The sequence below is a fragment of the Heptranchias perlo genome, chromosome X (assembly GCF_035084215.1).
Source record: "Heptranchias perlo isolate sHepPer1 chromosome X, sHepPer1.hap1, whole genome shotgun sequence".
NCBI lineage: Eukaryota > Metazoa > Chordata > Chondrichthyes > Hexanchiformes > Hexanchidae > Heptranchias > Heptranchias perlo.
Genome location: NC_090370.1, coordinates 17,161,284 through 17,182,059, shown reverse-complemented (window position 1 = coordinate 17,182,059; position 20,776 = coordinate 17,161,284). Strand labels below are relative to the sequence as shown.

At 49.0% G+C, this 20,776-nt stretch overlaps 1 protein-coding gene across 1 annotated transcript in view; it reads left to right on the top strand.

The window, feature by feature from the left end:
• Window positions 1–20,382, top strand: part of csad (cysteine sulfinic acid decarboxylase) — a 77,418-nt gene extending 57,036 nt beyond the window's left edge. The window contains exons 11-15 of the mRNA XM_067976790.1: window positions 1,212–1,293; window positions 2,117–2,316; window positions 6,527–6,578; window positions 8,184–8,273; window positions 18,701–20,382. Coding sequence (XP_067832891.1) covers window positions 1,212–1,293; window positions 2,117–2,316; window positions 6,527–6,578; window positions 8,184–8,273; window positions 18,701–18,883 — 607 coding nt within the window. The 3' untranslated portion in view covers window positions 18,884–20,382. The remainder of the gene's footprint in view (window positions 1–1,211; window positions 1,294–2,116; window positions 2,317–6,526; window positions 6,579–8,183; window positions 8,274–18,700) is intronic.
• Window positions 20,383–20,776: the final 394 nt, after the last annotated feature.

Below are 20,776 nucleotides of genomic sequence, written 5' to 3'. Positions count from 1 at the left end.
CCGTATCCTATCCTGCGTTGTCCTGCTCTCCTATCGCCCTTGCGCTTGCTGAACTACATTGGCTCTTGGTCCCTAGTTGATTTAAAATTCTCATCTCGTGTGTTTAAATTCCTCAATGGCTTGGCCCCTCCCTATCTCTGTAACCTTCTACAACCCTCCAGGAACTCTGCGTTCCTCCAACTCTGGCCTCGTGTGCTACCACCACCCCCCCACCCAACCTTGCCTCTCCATTGGTGGCCAATGCTTCAGCTGCCTGGGCTCCATGCTTTGGAATTCCCTCCCTAAATCCCTCTTCCTCTTATACCCACCTGTTTGACCAAGCTTTTGATCACCCTTCCTAATATCTCTAATGGCTCTGTGTCCTTTTTTTATACCCCTCTGAAGAGACTTGGGATGTTTTTCTATATTGAAGGCGCTGTATAAATGCAAATTGTTGTGTGAGGAGAGTGGTGGAGAATATAAATGGAAACACTGGGCGTACAGTTCAAACACATGGTTGATCTTATGCATTTTTGTTGAGTATGAGGGGGGAAATGGGGAGATCAGAGAGTTAAATGTTTCATTTGTCCACATTGGCAATTTGTATTAAAAGTAGACGCAACACTTGTGTAATGTTTCCTTTTTTAAAAAAAAAGTCCTCTTGAGTGAGGATTTGACTCCTGTGCCTTCAAAATGGCAGCGAACCGGTGCCAGTCATTCCTCAATTCCACCTCTTGGTATCTACAACAGACCCAGACATGGAGGTTCTGAGCAAATGTTGGCTGCCATCTGTCCCGAGTTTGATCTGTAGTTGCTGGTGCAGAGTTCCAGTAGGAGAGGTCTGGCCTAGGCCGCTCACTGCTGCCATAGCCAAGAACTGGTGCATTGTGAGGAAATCCAAGGAGAGGGAGGAAATACTTTTTTTTTCTTAAAGTGGGAACAATTAGATAGCTTTTTAAAAAAAAAATGTGAATGGTGGGATTCTGAAATGTAAAAAATAATTGAAAATACATAGGTCAGTCAGCATCTGAAGGCAATGTGAGGTGAATGTTTGGATGGGACCTTTCAGCAGGACTGGGGAGTGTTCCTGCCCAAAGCATGAGCCTTCCCCTTCAAACGCTGGCCGCTCTTCAAAGCGTTTCCTGGTTTATTTGGGAATCAATGCCAGTTGTGAGCTGAGGACCTCGGCATGCCAACACCAATCACTTCTCTCGCACTTTTTTTTTCCCTAGGGCTGATTCCGTTGCTTGGAACCCGCACAAAATGCTGCTGGCTGGACTGCAGTGCTCCGCCTTCCTGCTCAAAGACAACACAGTGAGTAGAAATCCTGACAAAACCCAGGCACAAAGGGGTTATTCCCTAACTTCCCCACTCCCAAAGGTGCTGCTGACTCCATGCTGGGATCTGGTTTCATGGGCATTTGCTGATGACCCCCTCCCCCCACAGGTGTCAGCGTCAAGAGCCCAGCTTCTACGTGCCCATCACTAATGTCAAAAGCTGGCAGTATTGGGGCATTGTGTCGCAGGGCTGAATGAGCAGTCCTTCCTGGCACTAGGTCAGATTTCCTCTTTTGGATTAGAGGCTAATCCTCCATTGTGGTTTCAGGTTAGGCTGACACTATAATGCAGTAATCACACCGATGGGAGGTGAGCCTCACAACTGCTGTACTCCCACAGTATGCTTGTCCTTGTGACATTCTCTATTTCCCACACCAACCATCCTGTGCCATTTGATGCTATAGCTCTCACATGGCCCCACGTTGTTTCACATGGGACCCTTGCAGCTGGCTGATTTGAGGAGACTTTCCCATCAGACTGTGCTGAAGTCGAGCTCTCCGATGTAGGGGAATGTTTAACCCGTCATATCCCCTGCGATGGTGTATTTCTTTGTCATGTGTAGTTGGATTTTATCAGCATGAATTCTTGCATCGAAACCCCTCTCTCCACGTGGGAGCAGGGCTCGAGTTCTGGTGTTTGCTTTGCAAAAGATTTAAGTTCCTTCAATCAGGTAACTAGTTAATTGGTTAATAGCTGTTGCTTCCATTTCCACAAGATCCCCTCTGTAAGGGGCCCTGTGCTGTGGCTGTACCCCTGTTTCTTGCCCACCTGTTGTTGATTTTTGCTTGTCTTTTTTCCAGGAGCTCCTGAAGAGGTGTCACTCGGCCAATGCCAGCTACCTCTTCCAGCCGGACAAGTTCTACGATATCTGTTACGACACTGGTGACAAGTCTCTGCAGTGTGGTCGGAAGGTGGACTGCCTCAAGCTATGGCTGATGTGGAAAGCTGTTGGTACTCAAGGGCTGGAGGAAAGGATCGACCGCGCTTTCGCCTACACCAGGTTAGTGTCGGGGCCATGACTGTGCCAATTTAGACCTTTAGACCAGACTATTCCGATGCTCTCCTGTCCAGTCTCCCACCTACCATCCTCCGTAAACTTCAGATTATCCAAAACTCTGCTGCCCGTATCCTAACTCGCACCAAGTCCCGTTCACCCATCACCCCTGTGCTCGTTGACCTACATTGGCTTCTGGGCTGGCAACCTCGTCTTGAAATTCTCATCCTTGTGTTCAAATCTCTCCACGGCCCTCGCCCTCCCTCCCCCCTCCCTATCTCTGTCACCTCCTCCAGCCCTACAACCCTCTGAGATTTCTGCGCTCCTCCAATTCTGGCCTCTTGTGCATCCCCCGATTTTAATCGCTCTGCCATTGGCGGCCGTGCCTTCGGCTGCCTAGGCCCTAAGCTCTGGAATTCCCTCCATAAACCTCTCCGCCTCCTTTTAAGATGCTCCTTAAAAACCGACTTCTGCCCAAGCTTTGGTCACCTGTCCTAATATCTCCTTATGTGGCTCGGTGTCAAATTTTGTTCGATAATCGCTCCTGTGAAGCGCCTTGGGAGGTTTTACTACGTTAAGGGCGCTATATAAATGCAAGTTGTCATTTGGCTTGGATTGGTCAGAGTCCATTTGGTGATGCATCCGAAAAGGATAAGAGGGTGGAAATAAATTGTATCTTCCAAATGTTGTGTGGACCTTCACACGGAGAAGGTCGTCTGTCGTTAGCTACCTGGAGTTCTAATGGCTGGGAACCAATTAGGCCGACAAAAGGGCAGATCTTCCCCGATCGCTCACCAACCCCCCCCCACAAGCCAACTCTCCATGAGAAGTTTATAGTTATTTATCTTCCATTTCCCCCTGAAAAGGTGGGGGGGGAGGTGAAATGCAGCAGCCAAGTTGTGTACAGTGAGATCCCACAAACAGCAATGAAATAATGACCAGATAATCTGTTTGTGATGTTGATTGTGGGATAAATATTGGCCCCAGGACACCGGGGAGAACTTCCCCGCACTTCTTCCAATAGTGGCCGTGGGATCTTTTCCATCCACCTGAGAGGGCAGTCGGGACCTCTGTCTCAGTTTAACGTCTCATCTGAAGGATGGCACCTCCGACAGTGCAGCACTCCCTCAGTACTGTGCTGGAGCGTCAGCCTGGATTATGTGCTCAAGTCTCTGGAGTAGGGCTTGAGCCCGTGACCTTCTGACTCTGAGGTGAGTGTGCTACCACTGAGCCAAGGCTGACACTTTTTTATAAATTGGAGGAGACGAAAAGGTTTCATCTGATATCATTGGGGAACACGATGACATTTTCAAAAAAAATTGAAGATTAGAATCACTGATAGTCTTTTTGCCCCAACACTGTTTACTTTATACCTGTATTGGAACTTGTTCTGAACAGCCATGTATCTTCATTGGCTGAGCATCATGTTTAAGGGCTCTCTATAACTAAAGCATCGGGCAAAGTCTCTTAGCCAGGTGGATCCCATCAGTGTTCAATTGAGTCTCACCCAGATTCTCCTCCAAACAGGATCCACCCACTTTGTTACTCTTTGGTCAGATATAAAAGTAGAGAAGGTTTCTGCTGCAAATTCACCCGAGTCATCGCTCCATCCCCACACACTAGCTAACCACTACCTCCAGGAGGGGATGGAGCCAAGTGTTCACTGGACACTGGCCAGTCTTTGGAGGTGATGCTGAGTGTTCAGTATAGTTTCATTGTTCAGGGGGTTTCTACCCATCCTCCCACTCTGGGGGGGGGGGAACTTACTTTTCCAAACTGTAATTGTTTTTTTTTCCTCTAAAAGTTGAGGGGTTTCTGGGGCAGATGTAATGAGTAATGTGGTGACATCGTGTTACCGATTTACGTCATTGCGCCTTCCCCATGTATAACTCGGGTAAGTGTGTGTTCTCCATGTCTGTGCATGAATGTGAACATCCAGGAGAAGATGGAAACTATAACTGTTTCTGCCCTTTGTGCTTCACATCTGTGAACAAATATATTTATCTGGCCGGCTGTTTCCCCACACTTCTGTCCTTTTTGCTTCTCCACTACTTTGTATCTCTTGCATACACAATCTCTTTCTGACGTATGCTCACCTTTCTTTTGTCCATTCTCACTTGCTCCCTCTCTTGCATACTCTCTCATTTTCTCTCTCGCGTGTCCTCCATCTCTGCATGCACGCACTCTCTGTCTCTCTCCCCATTCCTCCCCTCCCAAATTACTGGACCTCTCAGAACCTCTTCCCCTTGCTTCCTCTGTCCATTTCACTGATGTCCAATTCTGTTCATTCTTCATGCCTGGTCCGTCTGGCACAAAACTTCATGCTGTTGTACATCTGTGCGCTGACTCATGACTAGGAGGAAAGGCTATCCTTTTTTATTCGTTCATGGGATGTGGGCGTCGCTGGCAAGGCCAGCATTTATTGCCCATCCCTAATTGCCCTTGAGAAGGTGGTGGTGAGCCGCCTTCTTGAACCGCTGCAGTCCGTGTGGTGAAGGTTCTCCCACAGTGCTGTTAGGAAGGGAGTTCCAGGATTTTGACCCAGCGACGATGAAGGAACGGCGATATATTTCCAAGTCGGGATGGTGTGTGACTTGGAGGGGAACGTGCAGGTGGTGGTGTTCCCATGTACCTGCTGCTCTTGTCCTTCTAGGTGGTAGAGGTCGCGGGTTTGGGAAGTGCTGTCGAAGAAGCCTTGACGAGTTGCTGCAGTGCATCCTGTAGATGGTACACACTGCAGCCACTGTGCGCCGGTGGTGAAGGGAGTGAATGTTTAGGGTGGTGGATGGGGTGCCAATCAAGCTGGCTGCTTTGTCCTGGATGGTGTCGAGCTTCTTGAGTGTTGTTGGAGCTGCACTCATCCAGGCAAGTGGAGAGTATTCCATCACACTCCTGACTTGTGCCTTGAAGATGGTGGAAAGGCTTTGGGGAGTCAGGAGGTGAGTCACTTGCCACAGAATACCCAGCCTCTGACCTGCTCTCGTAGCCACAGTATTTATGTGGCTGGTCCAGTTAAGTTTCTGGTCAATGGTGACCCCCAGGATGTTGTTGGTGGGGGATTTGGCGATGGTAATGCCATTGAATGTCAAGGGGAGGTGATTGGACTCTTGCCACTTATCAGCCCAAGCCTGGATGTTGTCCAGGTCTTGCAGCATGTGGGCACGGATTGCTTCATTATCTGAGGGGTTGTGAATGGAGCTAAACACACTGCAATCATCCCCATTTCTGACCTTATGATGGAGGGGTCATTGATGAAGCAGCTGAAGATGTTTGGGCCTAGGACACTGCCCTGAGGAACTCCTGCAGCAATGTCCTGGGGCTGAGATGATTGGCCTCCAATAACCACTACCATCTTCCTTTGTGCTGGGTATGACTCCAACCACTGGAGAGTTTTCCCCCTGATTCCCATTGACTTCAATTTTACTCTGGCTCCTTGGTGCCACACTCGGTCAAATGCTGCCTTGATGTCGAGGGCAGTCACTCTCCCCTCACCTCTGGAATTCAGCTCTTTTGTCCATGTTTGGACCAAGGCTGTAATGAGGTCTGGAGCCGAGTGGTCCTGGTGGAACCCAAACTGAGTATTGGTGAGCAGGTTATTGGTGAGTAAGTGCCGCTTGATAGCACTGTCGACGACACTTTCCATCACTTTGCTGATGATTGAGAGTAGACTGATGGGGTGGTAATTGGCCGGATTGGATATGTCCTGCTTTTTGTGGACAGGACATACCTGGGCAATTTTCCACATTGTCGCTGCATATCCTGTGCAGTGTGAAATCACTCATTCTTTCCCCAGCCCGAACTTCGAATAACATTTCCTGATTTGGTGAGAGCAGAACGGAGTAGCATATTTATAGCAGCAGGTCTTGGGGTGGAGAGAGATCGAGAAGTACCTTCCTCTTCACCATTGTGTGACGTTCCTACTGATCCTCTGCTTTGGTGAGAAATCCGCCCAATGGACCTTTTGAGCTCTACCCATGCACGGGAGGCAGTGGCCTGGTTTCGTACACATGCCCATATATGGGTGTGTTAACTACCATGAGAAGGCTGCACCCCCCCCTCCCACCACCACGTACATGAACAAGGAGGGGGCGAGGCCTGCTTTTTTGTAGATTTACCTTTCCCTTTGCACCATACATGTGGTTTTACCTTGACTGTAAGTGATTCCATGTCAGATTTTTGTGTATTAACATTCTGTTTGTGGTTTTAATTTTTCCAGGTATTTGGTCAATGAGATGAAAGAAAGAGAAGGTTTTCAGCTACTGATGGAGGTAAAATGTCACAAACACTTGGCTACATATCGAGCCCCAGAATGTGGTCCTTCGCGCCCCCCCCCCCCCCAACCCAAACAATTTTATTTGTAATTGAGGATATTGTCCAATTAACCACATTCGTGGATGAAAATCCTTATCCCTCCCATTATTTCCTCATCTTTCTGCCTTCTGATCAGTACAGCTCCACGTCTGAGGCCACTGACCTCCTGTTGCAGGTGTTTGAAACTGGAGGTAGGGGCCTGGAGGGGGAGGAGGAAATGCCTGGGTAGAGCTGTGGTGGAGGGGAGGGAAAATGGATGAGTCGCAGTTTCCTCTAGCTAATCTTTGGGATGACCAAAACTATTATCTTTGGCCGCAAACACACATTCTGCACCCTCACCACAGATTCCAGCCACTGTCTCGGACTGTTCACAACCTTGGTGTAATATTTGGGGCTCCATATCCTCAGTCACAAAGACTACCTACTTCAGCCTCTAATGTTGCCCACCTCTGGCCCTACCTCAGCCTTGGTTCAGTGGTAGTGCTCACCTCTGAATCAGAAGGTTGTGGGCTCAAGCCTCACTCCAGGGACTTGAGCTCATAATCTAGGCTGACACTCCCTGTGCAGCACTGAGGGTGTGCTGCATTATTGGATGCCCCATCTTTCAAATTGGACATTAACGGAGACCCTGTCTGCCTGTTCAGGTGGATGTAAAAGATCCCATGACTCATCCTACATAATCTTCAGCTTATCCAAAACTTTGTTGCCTGTATCCTATCCTGCACCAAATCCCACTCACCCATCACCCTTGTCCTCGCTGACTGACATTGATTCTCAGTCTCTCCACTGCTTAAATTTTAATTCTCATCCTCCTGTTTAAAGCCCTCTGTAACCTCCAAGCTCGACACTCCCCCTATCTCTCCATTCCCCTGACTTGGGCTTTGTGCTCCCCTCTGTTGGCAGCCGTTCCTTCAGCTGCCTAGGCCCCATTTTCTGCAATTGCCTCCCTAAACCCCTCCTCCCTCCTTTTTAAGACCCTGTGTAAAAACTCACCCCTTAGCCCACATCAAAGGAGCTCTACAAATGCAAGTCCTTTACTTTCAAACTGCAAAGCTGTCATTTGCAAAGTTATAAAGTGTTTAACATGGTGCATTCTGGTTTAATTTTCCATGGGAGCAAGTCTCTGGACCCAAAGTAATGGCCCACCAGTCTGGGGTTGCACAATTCTAAACCTGCTGCTTACAGCCCTGACCCTCTGCTCACTGAGACTGGCTTCAAATCCTTTAATTTCTGTTGGGCCATTATTTAAAAAGAAAAAGTCTTTTGAAGTCCACACTTGTCTCCCCTTCAAGCTTTCGTGTACTTGTCTTTTTCCCTCCAATTTGAGTGAAGGAATGTTGGGAATTTTTACAGCTTCCACTGCAAACCTGTGTCCGAGCACACTTTCAGTGTAACGACATTTTCTACGTCACTGGCTTGAATTCAGGCCTGCCTTTGAGTTGTCACATTCTTGGAGGGCTGTCTCTGCTTTTTTCAAGCACGTATGATTTCAGAGATACAACTGAGCGGGGGAAAGCTGGAGTCTTTAACGGGTAAACATTTACTCTTGCACTCTCTTGCAGCCTCAGTGTGTCAATGTCTGCTTCTGGTACATCCCACCCAGCCTACGAGGGAAAGAGGAGACCCCTGACTTCTGGAAAAACCTCGGAAAGGTGAGGGTGCACTAGGAATAGTCTTTAGCTGCCAATTTCAATCTCCCTCCACGCTTGAAAAATTGGGTGACTCAACCATGAATAATGGAATTGTTTTTGGTATGGAAATTGAAAGAAAGTGAGAGGAGGTTGTTGCCTTTCTTTCTTGAACTTATAGAAAATTTATGGCACAGAAGGAGACCATTCAGCCCATTGTGTCAACACCCGCAAATCTGGGTCTGCTAACCTTATATGGAATGACAGAACAGTGCGATAACCCATTTTTTCCAGTCACACTCTGGGACTGGGTGATAGTGGGTTATCACACTGTCCTTTCACACTCTGGGACTGGGTGATACAGTGGGTTATCACACTGTCCTTTCACACTCTGGGACTGGGTGATACAGTGGGTTATCACACTGTCCTTTCACACTCGGGGACTGGGTGATACAGTGGGTCATCACACTGTCCTTTCACACTCGGACTGGGTGATACAGTGGGTTATCGCACTGTCCTCTCCCACTCTGGGACTGGGTGATACAGTGGGTTATCGCACTGTCCTTTCACACTCTGGGACTGGGTGATACGGTGGGTTATCACACTGTCCTTTCACACTCTGGGACTGGGTGATACGGTGGGTTATCACACTGTCCTTTCACACTCTGGGACTGGGTGATACGGTGGGTTATCACACTGTCCTCTCACACTCTGGGACTGGGTGATACGGTGGGTTATCACACTGTCCTTTCACACTCTGGGACTGGGTGATACAGTGGGTTATCACACTGTCCTTTCACACTCTGGGACTGGGTGATACAGTGGGTTATCACACTGTCCTTTCACACTCTGGCACTGGGTGATACCGTGGGTTATCACACTGTCCTTTCACACTCTGGGACTGGGTGATACAGTGGGTTATCGCACTGTCCTCTCCCACTCTGGGACTGGGTGATACAGTGGGTTATCGCACTGTCCTTTCACACTCTGGGACTGGGTGATACAGTGGGTTATCACACTGTCCTCTCACACTCTGGGACTGGGTGACACGGTGGGTTATCACACTGTCCTTTCACACTCTGGGACTGGGTGATACCGTGGGTTATCACACTGTCCTTTCACACTCTGGGACTGGGTGATACGGTGGGTTATCACACTGTCCTTTCATACTCTGGGACTGGGTGATACGGTGGGTTATCACACTGTCCTTTCACACTCTGGGACTGGGTGATACAGTGGGTTATCACACTGTCCTTTCACACTCTGGGACTGGGTGATACAGTGGGTTATCACACTGTCCTTTCACACTCTGGGACTGGGTGATAGTGGGTTATCACACTGTCCTTTCACACTCTAGGACTGGGTGATACAGTGGGTTATCACACTGTCCTCTCACACTCTGGGACTGGGTAATACAGTGGGTTATCACACTGCCCTTTCACACTCTGGGACTGGGTGATACAGTGGGTCATCACACTGTCCTCTCACACTCTGGGACTGGGTGTTACAGTGGGTTATCACACTGTCCTCTCACACTCTGGGACTGGGTGATACAGTGGGTCATCACACTGTCCTTTCACACTCTGGGACTGGGTGATACAGTGGGTTATCACACTGTCCTTTCACACTCGGACTGGGTGATACAGTGGGTTATCGCACTGTCCTCTCCCACTCTGGGACTGGGTGATACAGTGGGTTATCGCACTGTCCTCTCCCACTCTGGGACTGGGTGATACAGTGGGTTATCGCACTGTCCTTTCACACTCTGGGACTGGGTGATACAGTGGGTTATCACACTGTCCTTTCACACTCTGGGACTGGGTGATACAGTGGGTTATCACACTGTCCTTTCACACTCTGGGACTGGGTGATACGGTGGGTTATCACACTGTCCTTTCACACTCTGGGACTGGGTGATACGGTGGGTTATCACACTGTCCTCTCACACTCTGGGACTGGGTGATACGGTGGGTTATCACACTGTCCTTTCACACTCTGGGACTGGGTGATACAGTGGGTTATCACACTGTCCTTTCACACTCTGGGACTGGGTGATACCGTGGGTTATCACACTGTCCTTTCACACTCTGGGACTGGGTGATACAGTGGGTTATCGCACTGTCCTCTCCCACTCTGGGACTGGGTGATACAGTGGGTTATCGCACTGTCCTTTCACACTCTGGGACTGGGTGATACAGTGGGTTATCACACTGTCCTCTCACACTCTGGGACTGGGTGATACGGTGGGTTATCACACTGTCCTTTCACACTCTGGGACTGGGTGATACCGTGGGTTATCACACTGTCCTTTCACACTCTGGGACTGGGTGATACGGTGGGTTATCACACTGTCCTTTCATACTCTGGGACTGGGTGATACGGTGGGTTATCACACTGTCCTTTCACACTCTGGGACTGGGTGATACAGTGGGTTATCACACTGTCCTTTCACACTCTGGGACTGGGTGATACAGTGGGTTATCACACTGTCCTTTCATACTCTGGGACTGTGTGATACAGTGGGTTATCACACTGTCCTTTCACACTCTGGGACTGGGTGATAGTGGGTTATCACACTGTCCTTTCACACTCTAGGACTGGGTGATACAGTGGGTTATCACACTGTCCTCTCACACTCTGGGACTGGGTAATACAGTGGGTTATCACACTGCCCTTTCACACTCTGGGACTGGGTGATACAGTGGGTGATCACACTGTCCTCTCACACTCTGGGACTGGGTGTTACAGTGGGTTATCACACTGTCCTCTCTCACTCTGGGACTGGGTGATACAGTGGGTCATCACACTGTCCTTTCACACTCTGGGACTGGGTGTTACAGTGGGTTAACACACTGTCCTCTCACACTCTGGGACTGGGTAATACAGTGGGTTATCACACTGCCCTTTCACACTCTGGGACTGGGTGATACAGTGGGTTATCACACTGTCCTTTCACACTCTGGGACTGGGTGATACAGTGGATTATCACACTGTCCTTTCACGCTCTGGGACCGGGTGATACAGTGGGTTATCACACTGTCCTTTCACGCTCTGGGACCGGGTGATACAGTGGGTTATCACACTGTCCTCTCACACTCTGGGACTGGCTGATACAGTGGGTTATCACACTGTCCTCTCACACTCTGGGACTGGCTGATACAGTGGGTTATCACACTGTCCTTTCACACTCTGGGACTGGGTGATAGTGGGTTATCACACTGTCCTTTCACACTCTAGGACTGGGTGATACAGTGGGTTATCACACTGTCCTTTCACACTCTGGGACTGGGTGATACAGTGGGTTATCACACTGTCCTCTCACACTCTGGCACTGGCTGATACAGTGGGTTATCACACTGTCCTTTCACACTCTGGGACTGGGTGATACAGTGGGTTATCACACTGTCCTTTCACACTCTGGGACTGGGTGATACAGTGGGTTATCACACTGTCCTTTCACACTCTGGGACTGGGTGATACAGTGGGTTATCACACTGTCCTTTCACACTCTGGGACTGGGTGATACAGTGGGTTATCACACTGTCCTTTCACGCTCTGGGACCGGGTGGTGCTGTGGGTTATCACACTGTCCTCTCACACTCTGGGACCGGGTGATACAGTGGGTTATCACACTGTCCTCTCACACTCTGGGACTGGGTGATACAGTGGGTTATCACACTGTCCTCTCACACTCTGGGACTGGGTGATACAGTGGGTTATCACACTGTCCTCTCACACTCTGGGACTGGGTGATACAGTGGGTTATCACACTGTCCTCTCACACTCTGGGACTGGGTGATACAGTGGGTTATCACACTGTCCTCTCACACTCTGGGACTGGGTGATACAGTGGGTTATCACACTGTCCTCTCACACTCTGGGACTGGGTGATACAGTGGGTTATCACACTGTCCTTTCACACTCTGGGACCGGGTGGTGCTGTGGGTTATCACACTGTCCTTTCACGCTCTGGGACCGGGTGGTGCTGTGGGTTATCACACTGTCCTTTCACACTCTGGGACCGGGTGATACAGTGTGTTATCACACTGTCCGTTCACACTCTGGGACTGTGTGATACAGTGGGTTATCACACTGTCCTTTCACACTCTGGGACTGGGTGATACAGTGGGTTATCACACTGTCCTTTCACACTCTGGGACTGGGTGATACAGTGGGTCATCACACTGTCCTTTCACACTCTGGGACTGGGTGATACAGTGGGTCATCACACTGTCCTCTCACACTCTGGGACTGGGTGATACAGTGGGTTATCACACTGTCCTCTCACACTCTGGGACTGGGTGATACAGTGGGTTATCACACTGTCCTCTCACACTCTGGGACTGGGTGATACAGTGGGTTATCACACTGTCCTCTCACACTCTGGGACTGGGTGATACAGTGGGTTATCACACTGTCCTCTCACACTCTGGGACTGGGTGATACAGTGGGTTATCACACTGTCCTTTCACACTCTGGGACCGGGTGGTGCTGTGGGTTATCACACTGTCCTTTCACGCTCTGGGACCGGGTGGTGCTGTGGGTTATCACACTGTCCTTTCACACTCTGGGACCGGGTGATACAGTGTGTTATCACACTGTCCGTTCACACTCTGGGACTGTGTGATACAGTGGGTTATCACACTGTCCTTTCACACTCTGGGACTGGGTGATACAGTGGGTTATCACACTGTCCTTTCACACTCTGGGACTGGGTGATACAGTGGGTCATCACACTGTCCTTTCACACTCTGGGACTGGGTGATACAGTGGGTCATCACACTGTCCTCTCACACTCTGGGACTGGGTGATACAGTGGGTCATCACACTGTCCTCTCACACTCTGGGACTGGGTGTTACAGTGGGTTATCACACTGTCCTCTCACACTCTGGGACTGGGTGATACGGTGGGTTATCACACTGTCCTTTCACACTCTGGGACTGGGTGATACCGTGGGTTATCACACTGTCCTTTCACACTCTGGGACTGGGTGATACGGTGGGTTATCACACTGTCCTTTCATACTCTGGGACTGGGTGATACGGTGGGTTATCACACTGTCCTTTCACACTCTGGGACTGGGTGATACAGTGGGTTATCACACTGTCCTTTCATACTCTGGGACTGTGTGATACAGTGGGTTATCACACTGTCCTTTCACACTCTGGGACTGGGTGATAGTGGGTTATCACACTGTCCTTTCACACTCTGGGACTGGGTGATACAGTGGGTTATCACACTGTCCTTTCACACTCTGGGACTGGGTAATACAGTGGGTTATCACACTGCCCTTTCACACTCTGGGACTGGGTGATACAGTGGGTCATCACACTGTCCTCTCACACTCTGGGACTGGGTGTTACAGTGGGTTATCACACTGTCCTCTCACACTCTGGGACTGGGTGATACAGTGGGTCATCACACTGTCCTTTCACACTCTGGGACTGGGTGTTACAGTGGGTTAACACACTGTCCTCTCACACTCTGGGACTGGGTAATACAGTGGGTTATCACACTGCCCTTTCACACTCTGGGACTGGGTGATACAGTGGGTTATCACACTGTCCTTTCACACTCTGGGACTGGGTGATACAGTGGATTATCACACTGTCCTTTCACGCTCTGGGACCGGGTGATACAGTGGGTTATCACACTGCCCTTTCACACTCTGGGACTGGGTGATACAGTGGGTTATCACACTGTCCTTTCACACTCTGGGACTGGGTGATACAGTGGATTATCACACTGTCCTCTCACACTCTGGGACTGGCTGATACAGTGGGTTATCACACTGTCCTTTCACACTCTGGGACTGGGTGATAGTGGGTTATCACACTGTCCTTTCACACTCTGGGACTGGGTGATACAGTGGGTTATCACACTGTCCTTTCACACTCTGGGACTGGGTGATACAGTGGGTTATCACACTGTCCTCTCACACTCTGGCACTGGCTGATACAGTGGGTTATCACACTGTCCTTTCACACTCTGGGACTGGGTGATACAGTGGGTTATCACACTGTCCTTTCACACTCTGGGACTGGGTGATACAGTGGGTTATCACACTGTCCTTTCACACTCTGGGACTGGGTGATACAGTGGGTTATCACACTGTCCTTTCACACTCTGGGACTGGGTGATACAGTGGGTTATCACACTGTCCTTTCACGCTCTGGGACCGGGTGGTGCTGTGGGTTATCACACTGTCCTTTCACGCTCTGGGACCGGGTGGTGCTGCGGGTTATCACACTGTCCTCTCACGCTCTGGGACCGGGTGATACAGTGGGTTATCACACTGTCCTTTCACACTCTGGGACTGGGTGATACAGTGGGTTATCACACTGTCCTTTCACACTCTGGGACTGGGTGATACAGTGGGTTATCACACTGTCCTCTCACACTCTGGGACTGGGTGATACAGTGGGTTATCACACTGTCCTCTCACACTCTGGGACTGGGTGATACAGTGGGTTATCACACTGTCCTCTCACACTCTGGGACTGGGTGATACAGTGGGTTATCACACTGTCCTTTCACACTCTGGGACTGGGTGATACAGTGGGTTATCACACTGTCCTTTCACACTCTGGGACTGGGTGATACAGTGGGTTATCACACTGTCCTTTCACACTCTGGGACTGGGTGATACAGTGGGTTATCACACTGTCCTTTCACACTCTGGGACCGGGTGCTGCTGTGGGTTATCACACTGTCCTTTCACACTCTGGGACCGGGTGATACAGTGTGTTATCACACTGTCCGTTCACACTCTGGGACTGTGTGATACAGTGGGTTATCACACTGTCCTTTCACACTCTGGGACTGGGTGATACAGTGGGTTATCACACTGTCCTCTCACACTCTGGGACTGGGTGATACAGTGGGTTATCACACTGTCCTCTCACACTCTGGGACTGGGTGATACAGTGGGTTATCACACTGTCCTCTCACACTCTGGGACTGGGTGATACAGTGGGTTATCACACTGTCCTTTCACACTCTGGGACTGGGTGATACAGTGGGTTATCACACTGTCCTTTCACACTCTGGGACTGGGTGATACAGTGGGTTATCACACTGTCCTTTCACACTCTGGGACCGGGTGCTGCTGTGGGTTATCACACTGTCCTTTCACACTCTGGGACCGGGTGATACAGTGTGTTATCACACTGTCCGTTCACACTCTGGGACTGTGTGATACAGTGGGTTATCACACTGTCCTTTCACACTCTGGGACTGGGTGATACAGTGGGTTATCACACTGTCCTTTCACACTCTGGGACTGGGTGATACAGTGGGTCATCACACTGTCCTTTCACACTCTGGGACTGGGTGATACAGTGGGTCATCACACTGTCCTCTCACACTCTGGGACTGGGTGATACAGTGGGTTATCACACTGTCCTTTCACACTCTGGGACTGGGTGATACAGTGGGTTATCACACTGTCCTCTCACACTCTGGGACTGGGTGATACAGTGGGTTATCACACTGTCCTTTCACGCTCTGGGACTGGGTGATACAGTGGGTTATCACACTGTCCTCTCACACTCTGGGACTGGGTGATACAGTGGGTTATCACACTGTCCTTTCACACTCTGGGACTGGGTGATACAGTGGGTTATCACACTGTCCTTTCACGCTCTGGGACTGGGTGATACAGTGGGTTATCACACTGTCCTTTCACACTCTGGGACTGGGTGATACAGTGGGTCATCACACTGTCCTTTCACACTCTGGGACTGGGTGATACAGTGGGTTATCACACTGTCCTCTCACACTCTGGGACTGGGTGATACAGTGGGTTATCACACTGTCCTTTCACACTCTGGGACTGGGTGATACAGTGGGTCATCACACTGTCCTTTCACACTCTGGGACTGGGTGATACAGTGGGTCATCACACTGTCCTTTCACACTCTGGGACTGGGTGATACAGTGGGTTATCACACTGTCCTTTCACACTCTGGGACTGGGTGATACAGTGGGTTATCACACTGTCCTCTCACACTCTGGGACTGGGTGATACAGTGGGTTATCACACTGTCCTCTCACACTCTGGGACTGGGTGATACAGTGGGTTATCACACTGTCCTTTCACACTCTGGGACCGGATGGTGCAGTGGGTCATCACACTGTCCTTTCACACTCTGGGACTGGGTGATACAGTGGGTTATCACACTGTCCTTTCACACTCTGGGACTGGGTGATACAGTGGGTCATCACACTGTCCTTTCACACTCTGGGACTGGGTGATACAGTGGGTTATCACACTGTCCTTTCACACTCTGGGACTGGGTGATACAGTGGGTTATCACACTGTCCTTTCACACTCTGGGACTGGGTGATACAGTGGGTTATCACACTGTCCTTTCACACTCTGGGACTGGGTGATACAGTGGGTTATCACACTGTCCTTTCACACTCTGGGACTGGGTGATACAGTGGGTTATCACACTGTCCTTTCACACGCTGGGACTGGGTGATACAGTGGGTTATCACACTGTCCTTTCACACTCTGGGACCGGGTGGTGCAGTGGGTTGGTCCTATGTTACTTGGTGGTCTGTTTTGACATAATCAGCCTCTTACCGGAACGCACGAGGCCAGAGTCGGAGGAATGGAGAATTTGTGGGGGTGGGGGGCTGTGGTCCGGAGGAGGAGCTATCCAATATGGAGAGGGCAAGGCCATGCAGGGATTCAAACATAAGGATGCAAATTTTAAATTGGCTCACAGTTCCCCAGTACTTCCAATGTAAGTCAGCAATGACAGGGGTGATTAGTGAGCAGGATTTGGTGCGAGTTAAGATACAGGCAGCAGAGTATTGGATGAATTTAAGTTCGTGGAGGGTGGGAGGTTGGCCAAGAGGGCATTGGAATAGTGGAGTCTGGAAGTGACAAAGGCATGGATGAGGGTTTCAGCAGATGAGCTGAGGCAGGGGCGGAGACGGGCAATATTACTCGGGTGGAAGTTTGTGGTCTTTGTTATTGGAGAAGATATGAGGTCAGATACTTGGCTGTGGTCAAATAGGATGCCTGAGATGGTGGTGTGGGAGGGTGATAGAATTGGTGACAAGGATACGGTGGTGGGCGCTGAAGATCATGGCACTGGTCTCCATGTTTAATTGGAGGAAATTGTGGCTCATTCATGTCTGCGTGTCTGACAAAAATGAGGCAGTGGAGGGGTCGAGGCAAGTGGTCATAATGTACAAAGTTGGGTCATGCAATGGAGGGAGAAATGGAGAGCTGGTTATTGGAAAAGGTGATGGCCACATGCTCATTATCCCAGGAGAAGGATCTCTGCAATATGGAGAAGCCACGTTTTGAATTTGCCTTGATCGTACTTTGGGAAACCACTGAAGACTCGTGCGGGCACAATTGCCTAGAAGTTGTTTGCTCCTTTACTATTCTGACAACTGATCTGCCTGACCTCGGGGCTAGGTCTGAACAGGCTGGTGATGTGAACGGTTGGACTGGGAGCTCGGCTTGCTCTCAGCTGAAGTAAAGTGAAGACCCTGATGTCATGTAGTTTCCATTTATCTGCCGATTTTTTTTTTTTTTAGATTTAAAATGTAACTTGATATTTACATCTCCCATTTCAGGGAGGCTGCTGTAATATAAATGAAGTGATTGTTAAAGATCTATTGTTTCAGACTCCCTACGCCACAATTGTTCGAAGTTAGACATTGACCTGCTTAGGAACCAAAACATGACTCCCCAAAACACTCTGCTAGCCCCGTTCGTAAAGGCAGCTTGTAATACAGCCTTAGTAATGACCATTGAGCTGCGCTGCATCAGGTTCCTGTGGAAACCCTCCTAGCTTTTTTAAAACCAGTAAATAAGCACAGGATGTCTCGCTGACAATGTGAAGCTTCAAAAATGTGAATGTTTGTAACTCCAGGAGCTTGGCAAAAAAGAGGGATTCACCTCACTGCACTAAGCTGGTTAAGTTGAAAGCATCATCTCCTGATCAGTCGGTCATTTCTACATGGCTCAATAGGTAAATGCACTATTGGGTGTGGCACGGAGTCTATACAAAAATATTTCTCCTCCGATCAGGTTCCATCCCTGGACTGTGCTGAGTTAGATGATCTCGGGTGGGGTAGTGATGTCTTCGGCCTCAGTGTGCCAAGTTTAGAGGGAAAAAAAATCCAGCTGGGGTTTCCTCGTCTCTATCCAGGAGTCCTGCCTATGTGGACATTGGGTAAGGACAGGATCAGACTCAGCTGTGATGCCCCCCCCCCCCATGTTGGAATGTTCTGTTGCCACTCAACGTCATAAAGGGTGGCCATTTGGACGAGGTACTGCAGGGCTCCTGGCACCTGTGGAACTGTACCCCAGCAGGAGCCTGCACCTTCAGGGGAGGTGGGGACGGGGATACAGGGGGAAAGAGAAAGATTCCAAAAGGTGGATGTACCTTTTTAACCATTGACCATTTTGTGTTGCGTTTAGGTGGCTCCATTTATCAAGGAGCGGATGATGAAACGAGGCAGCTTGATGGTTGGCTACCAGCAGCATGGGACCAAAGTTAACTTCTTCCGACAGGTCCTGATCAACCCACAGGTCAGCAGGGATGACCTGGACTTCTTTCTGGATGAAATTGAGCGTCTGGGAAGTGACTTCCAGCCTCAATAATGTGCTAGCTCGCTCTATCTCTGCTACACCTACCCATTATTGTCTGGTGATCTAGTCCAGACTGAGCTCAGGTGACCTGTCTCTTCTCTTCCCCTCCCCATGTTGCTTGTTTATTTTAGGAATGCTTGGTTAAACAATTTAGCTCAATAAGGTAACTGTAATAAAGCAACTGTCAACTGCAGCTACAACCCTGCCCCATGATGCTTAATGGCTTCTGAATAAACTACTTTTATTATAGGTTGATGGTGCTGAAGAATGGGACTTTAATAATGTTCTTTGGACTGTGTGCCAGCATCTTGGCTGCCATTTAGAACTCACTCTGTACTGCCCCTATAATGACCCTAACACTCTTTTTCAGAAAAGCATTGTGTCCTGTTCTGGTGTGATGTTTCCATTTCCCACAGCAGACGGTGTCAACTTGCTCATTGAGTAGAACTATTTCAGCTCCTCCAATCGCCCAGTGGGTAAATGCACCACCTGTTGCGATACTGAGCCCCTCGCAGTGGCTAGCGCTCACTGGTACCAGAGGGCTGCAGGTGTTGTGAAATTATACCCCAGTGATCGGTGGCTTCAGGAGAGAAAAGGAGGAAACCATGAAGTAGAACTATTTGAGCACAGAAATTGTTTAATTTTCAGAAGCTTTTTGTCCCATCCCACTGCCAACCTACCTCTTTGGGACACTTCAGCTCATGAAGTGTGAGGACAAATGTTGTGATGCCTGGTGTATTTGCTCCATTTTAATGTTGGAATGTGGAGAAAATATTGGCTTCACCTGTACGACCATATACAAACTCTGTTACAGTGGCTTATAGCATACATCTGATTATCTGGAAGCTGACACAAACCTAAAATGTGTCTGAACTGTATCTGATGCACTGACATTGTTGCCTTTAGTCCAATATGTAACTGGGAAAAACCAAGTTGGATGCACAGATCTTCAATGTGACAATCCCTGTAAAGTCAAAAATTGGAAGTCCAAATATTGCCCCCAAGAAATTCCTGACGATTGGGTGTGGATTTCCAAGTGGACCATGGAATTTGAATGTCCTACCTAGGGGACCCCTCTAGTTTGGCCTTTGCTGGACTGTACAGTAGTGATTGATTGCCATTGCAGCCTATAGGAACTGATTGACAAGTTCCTTCTGTAACTATTGAGACTGGTGAAAACCTATTGACCAGCAAAACCTTCTGCTCTGTATTTTCTCACATTGTGCAATCTGTATGTTTATCACACCCTGATTTAGTGGGTGAGGTGCTCAAATGTATGATGTTACTGATAACATGCAGTCTTTTTAGAGGAAAAAAACAGATTTAATGAACTGTATTTATGTATAAAAATTTACTATCTTCATTTAGTATAAAGAGTTTTTGTGCATTTAGTGTAGGCAATTTTCTGGTGGGTCTTTACAGATCTGATTTTTGATTGGTATGTAGCCAAGCCTGAAATGATGGTGTACTTTATGTACAATTAGTTTATAAAGAAGCAGTGCCAACATTTATTCCCTTGTCAGTTGTCATCACTTTTGTAGTTTATGAATATACAAACATATGAATTAAGAGCAGGAGAAGGCCATTCGGCCCCTCGAATCTGCTCTGCCATTTGATAAGATCATGGCTGATCTGATTGTGACCTCAACCCTACTTTCCCGTCTACCTACTATAACCTTTGACTCCTTTGTTAATCAGGAATCTATCTAACTCAGCCTTAAAAATATTCAATGACCCTGCCTCCACCGCTCTCTGGGGAAGGGAGTTCCACCGACTCACGACCCTCAGAGAAAAAATTCTCGTCATCTCCGTCTTAAATGGGAGACCCCTTATTTTTAAACTGTGGCCCCTAGTTCTAGTCTCTCCCACAATGGGAAACATCCTCTCAGCACCTACCCCTTCTAG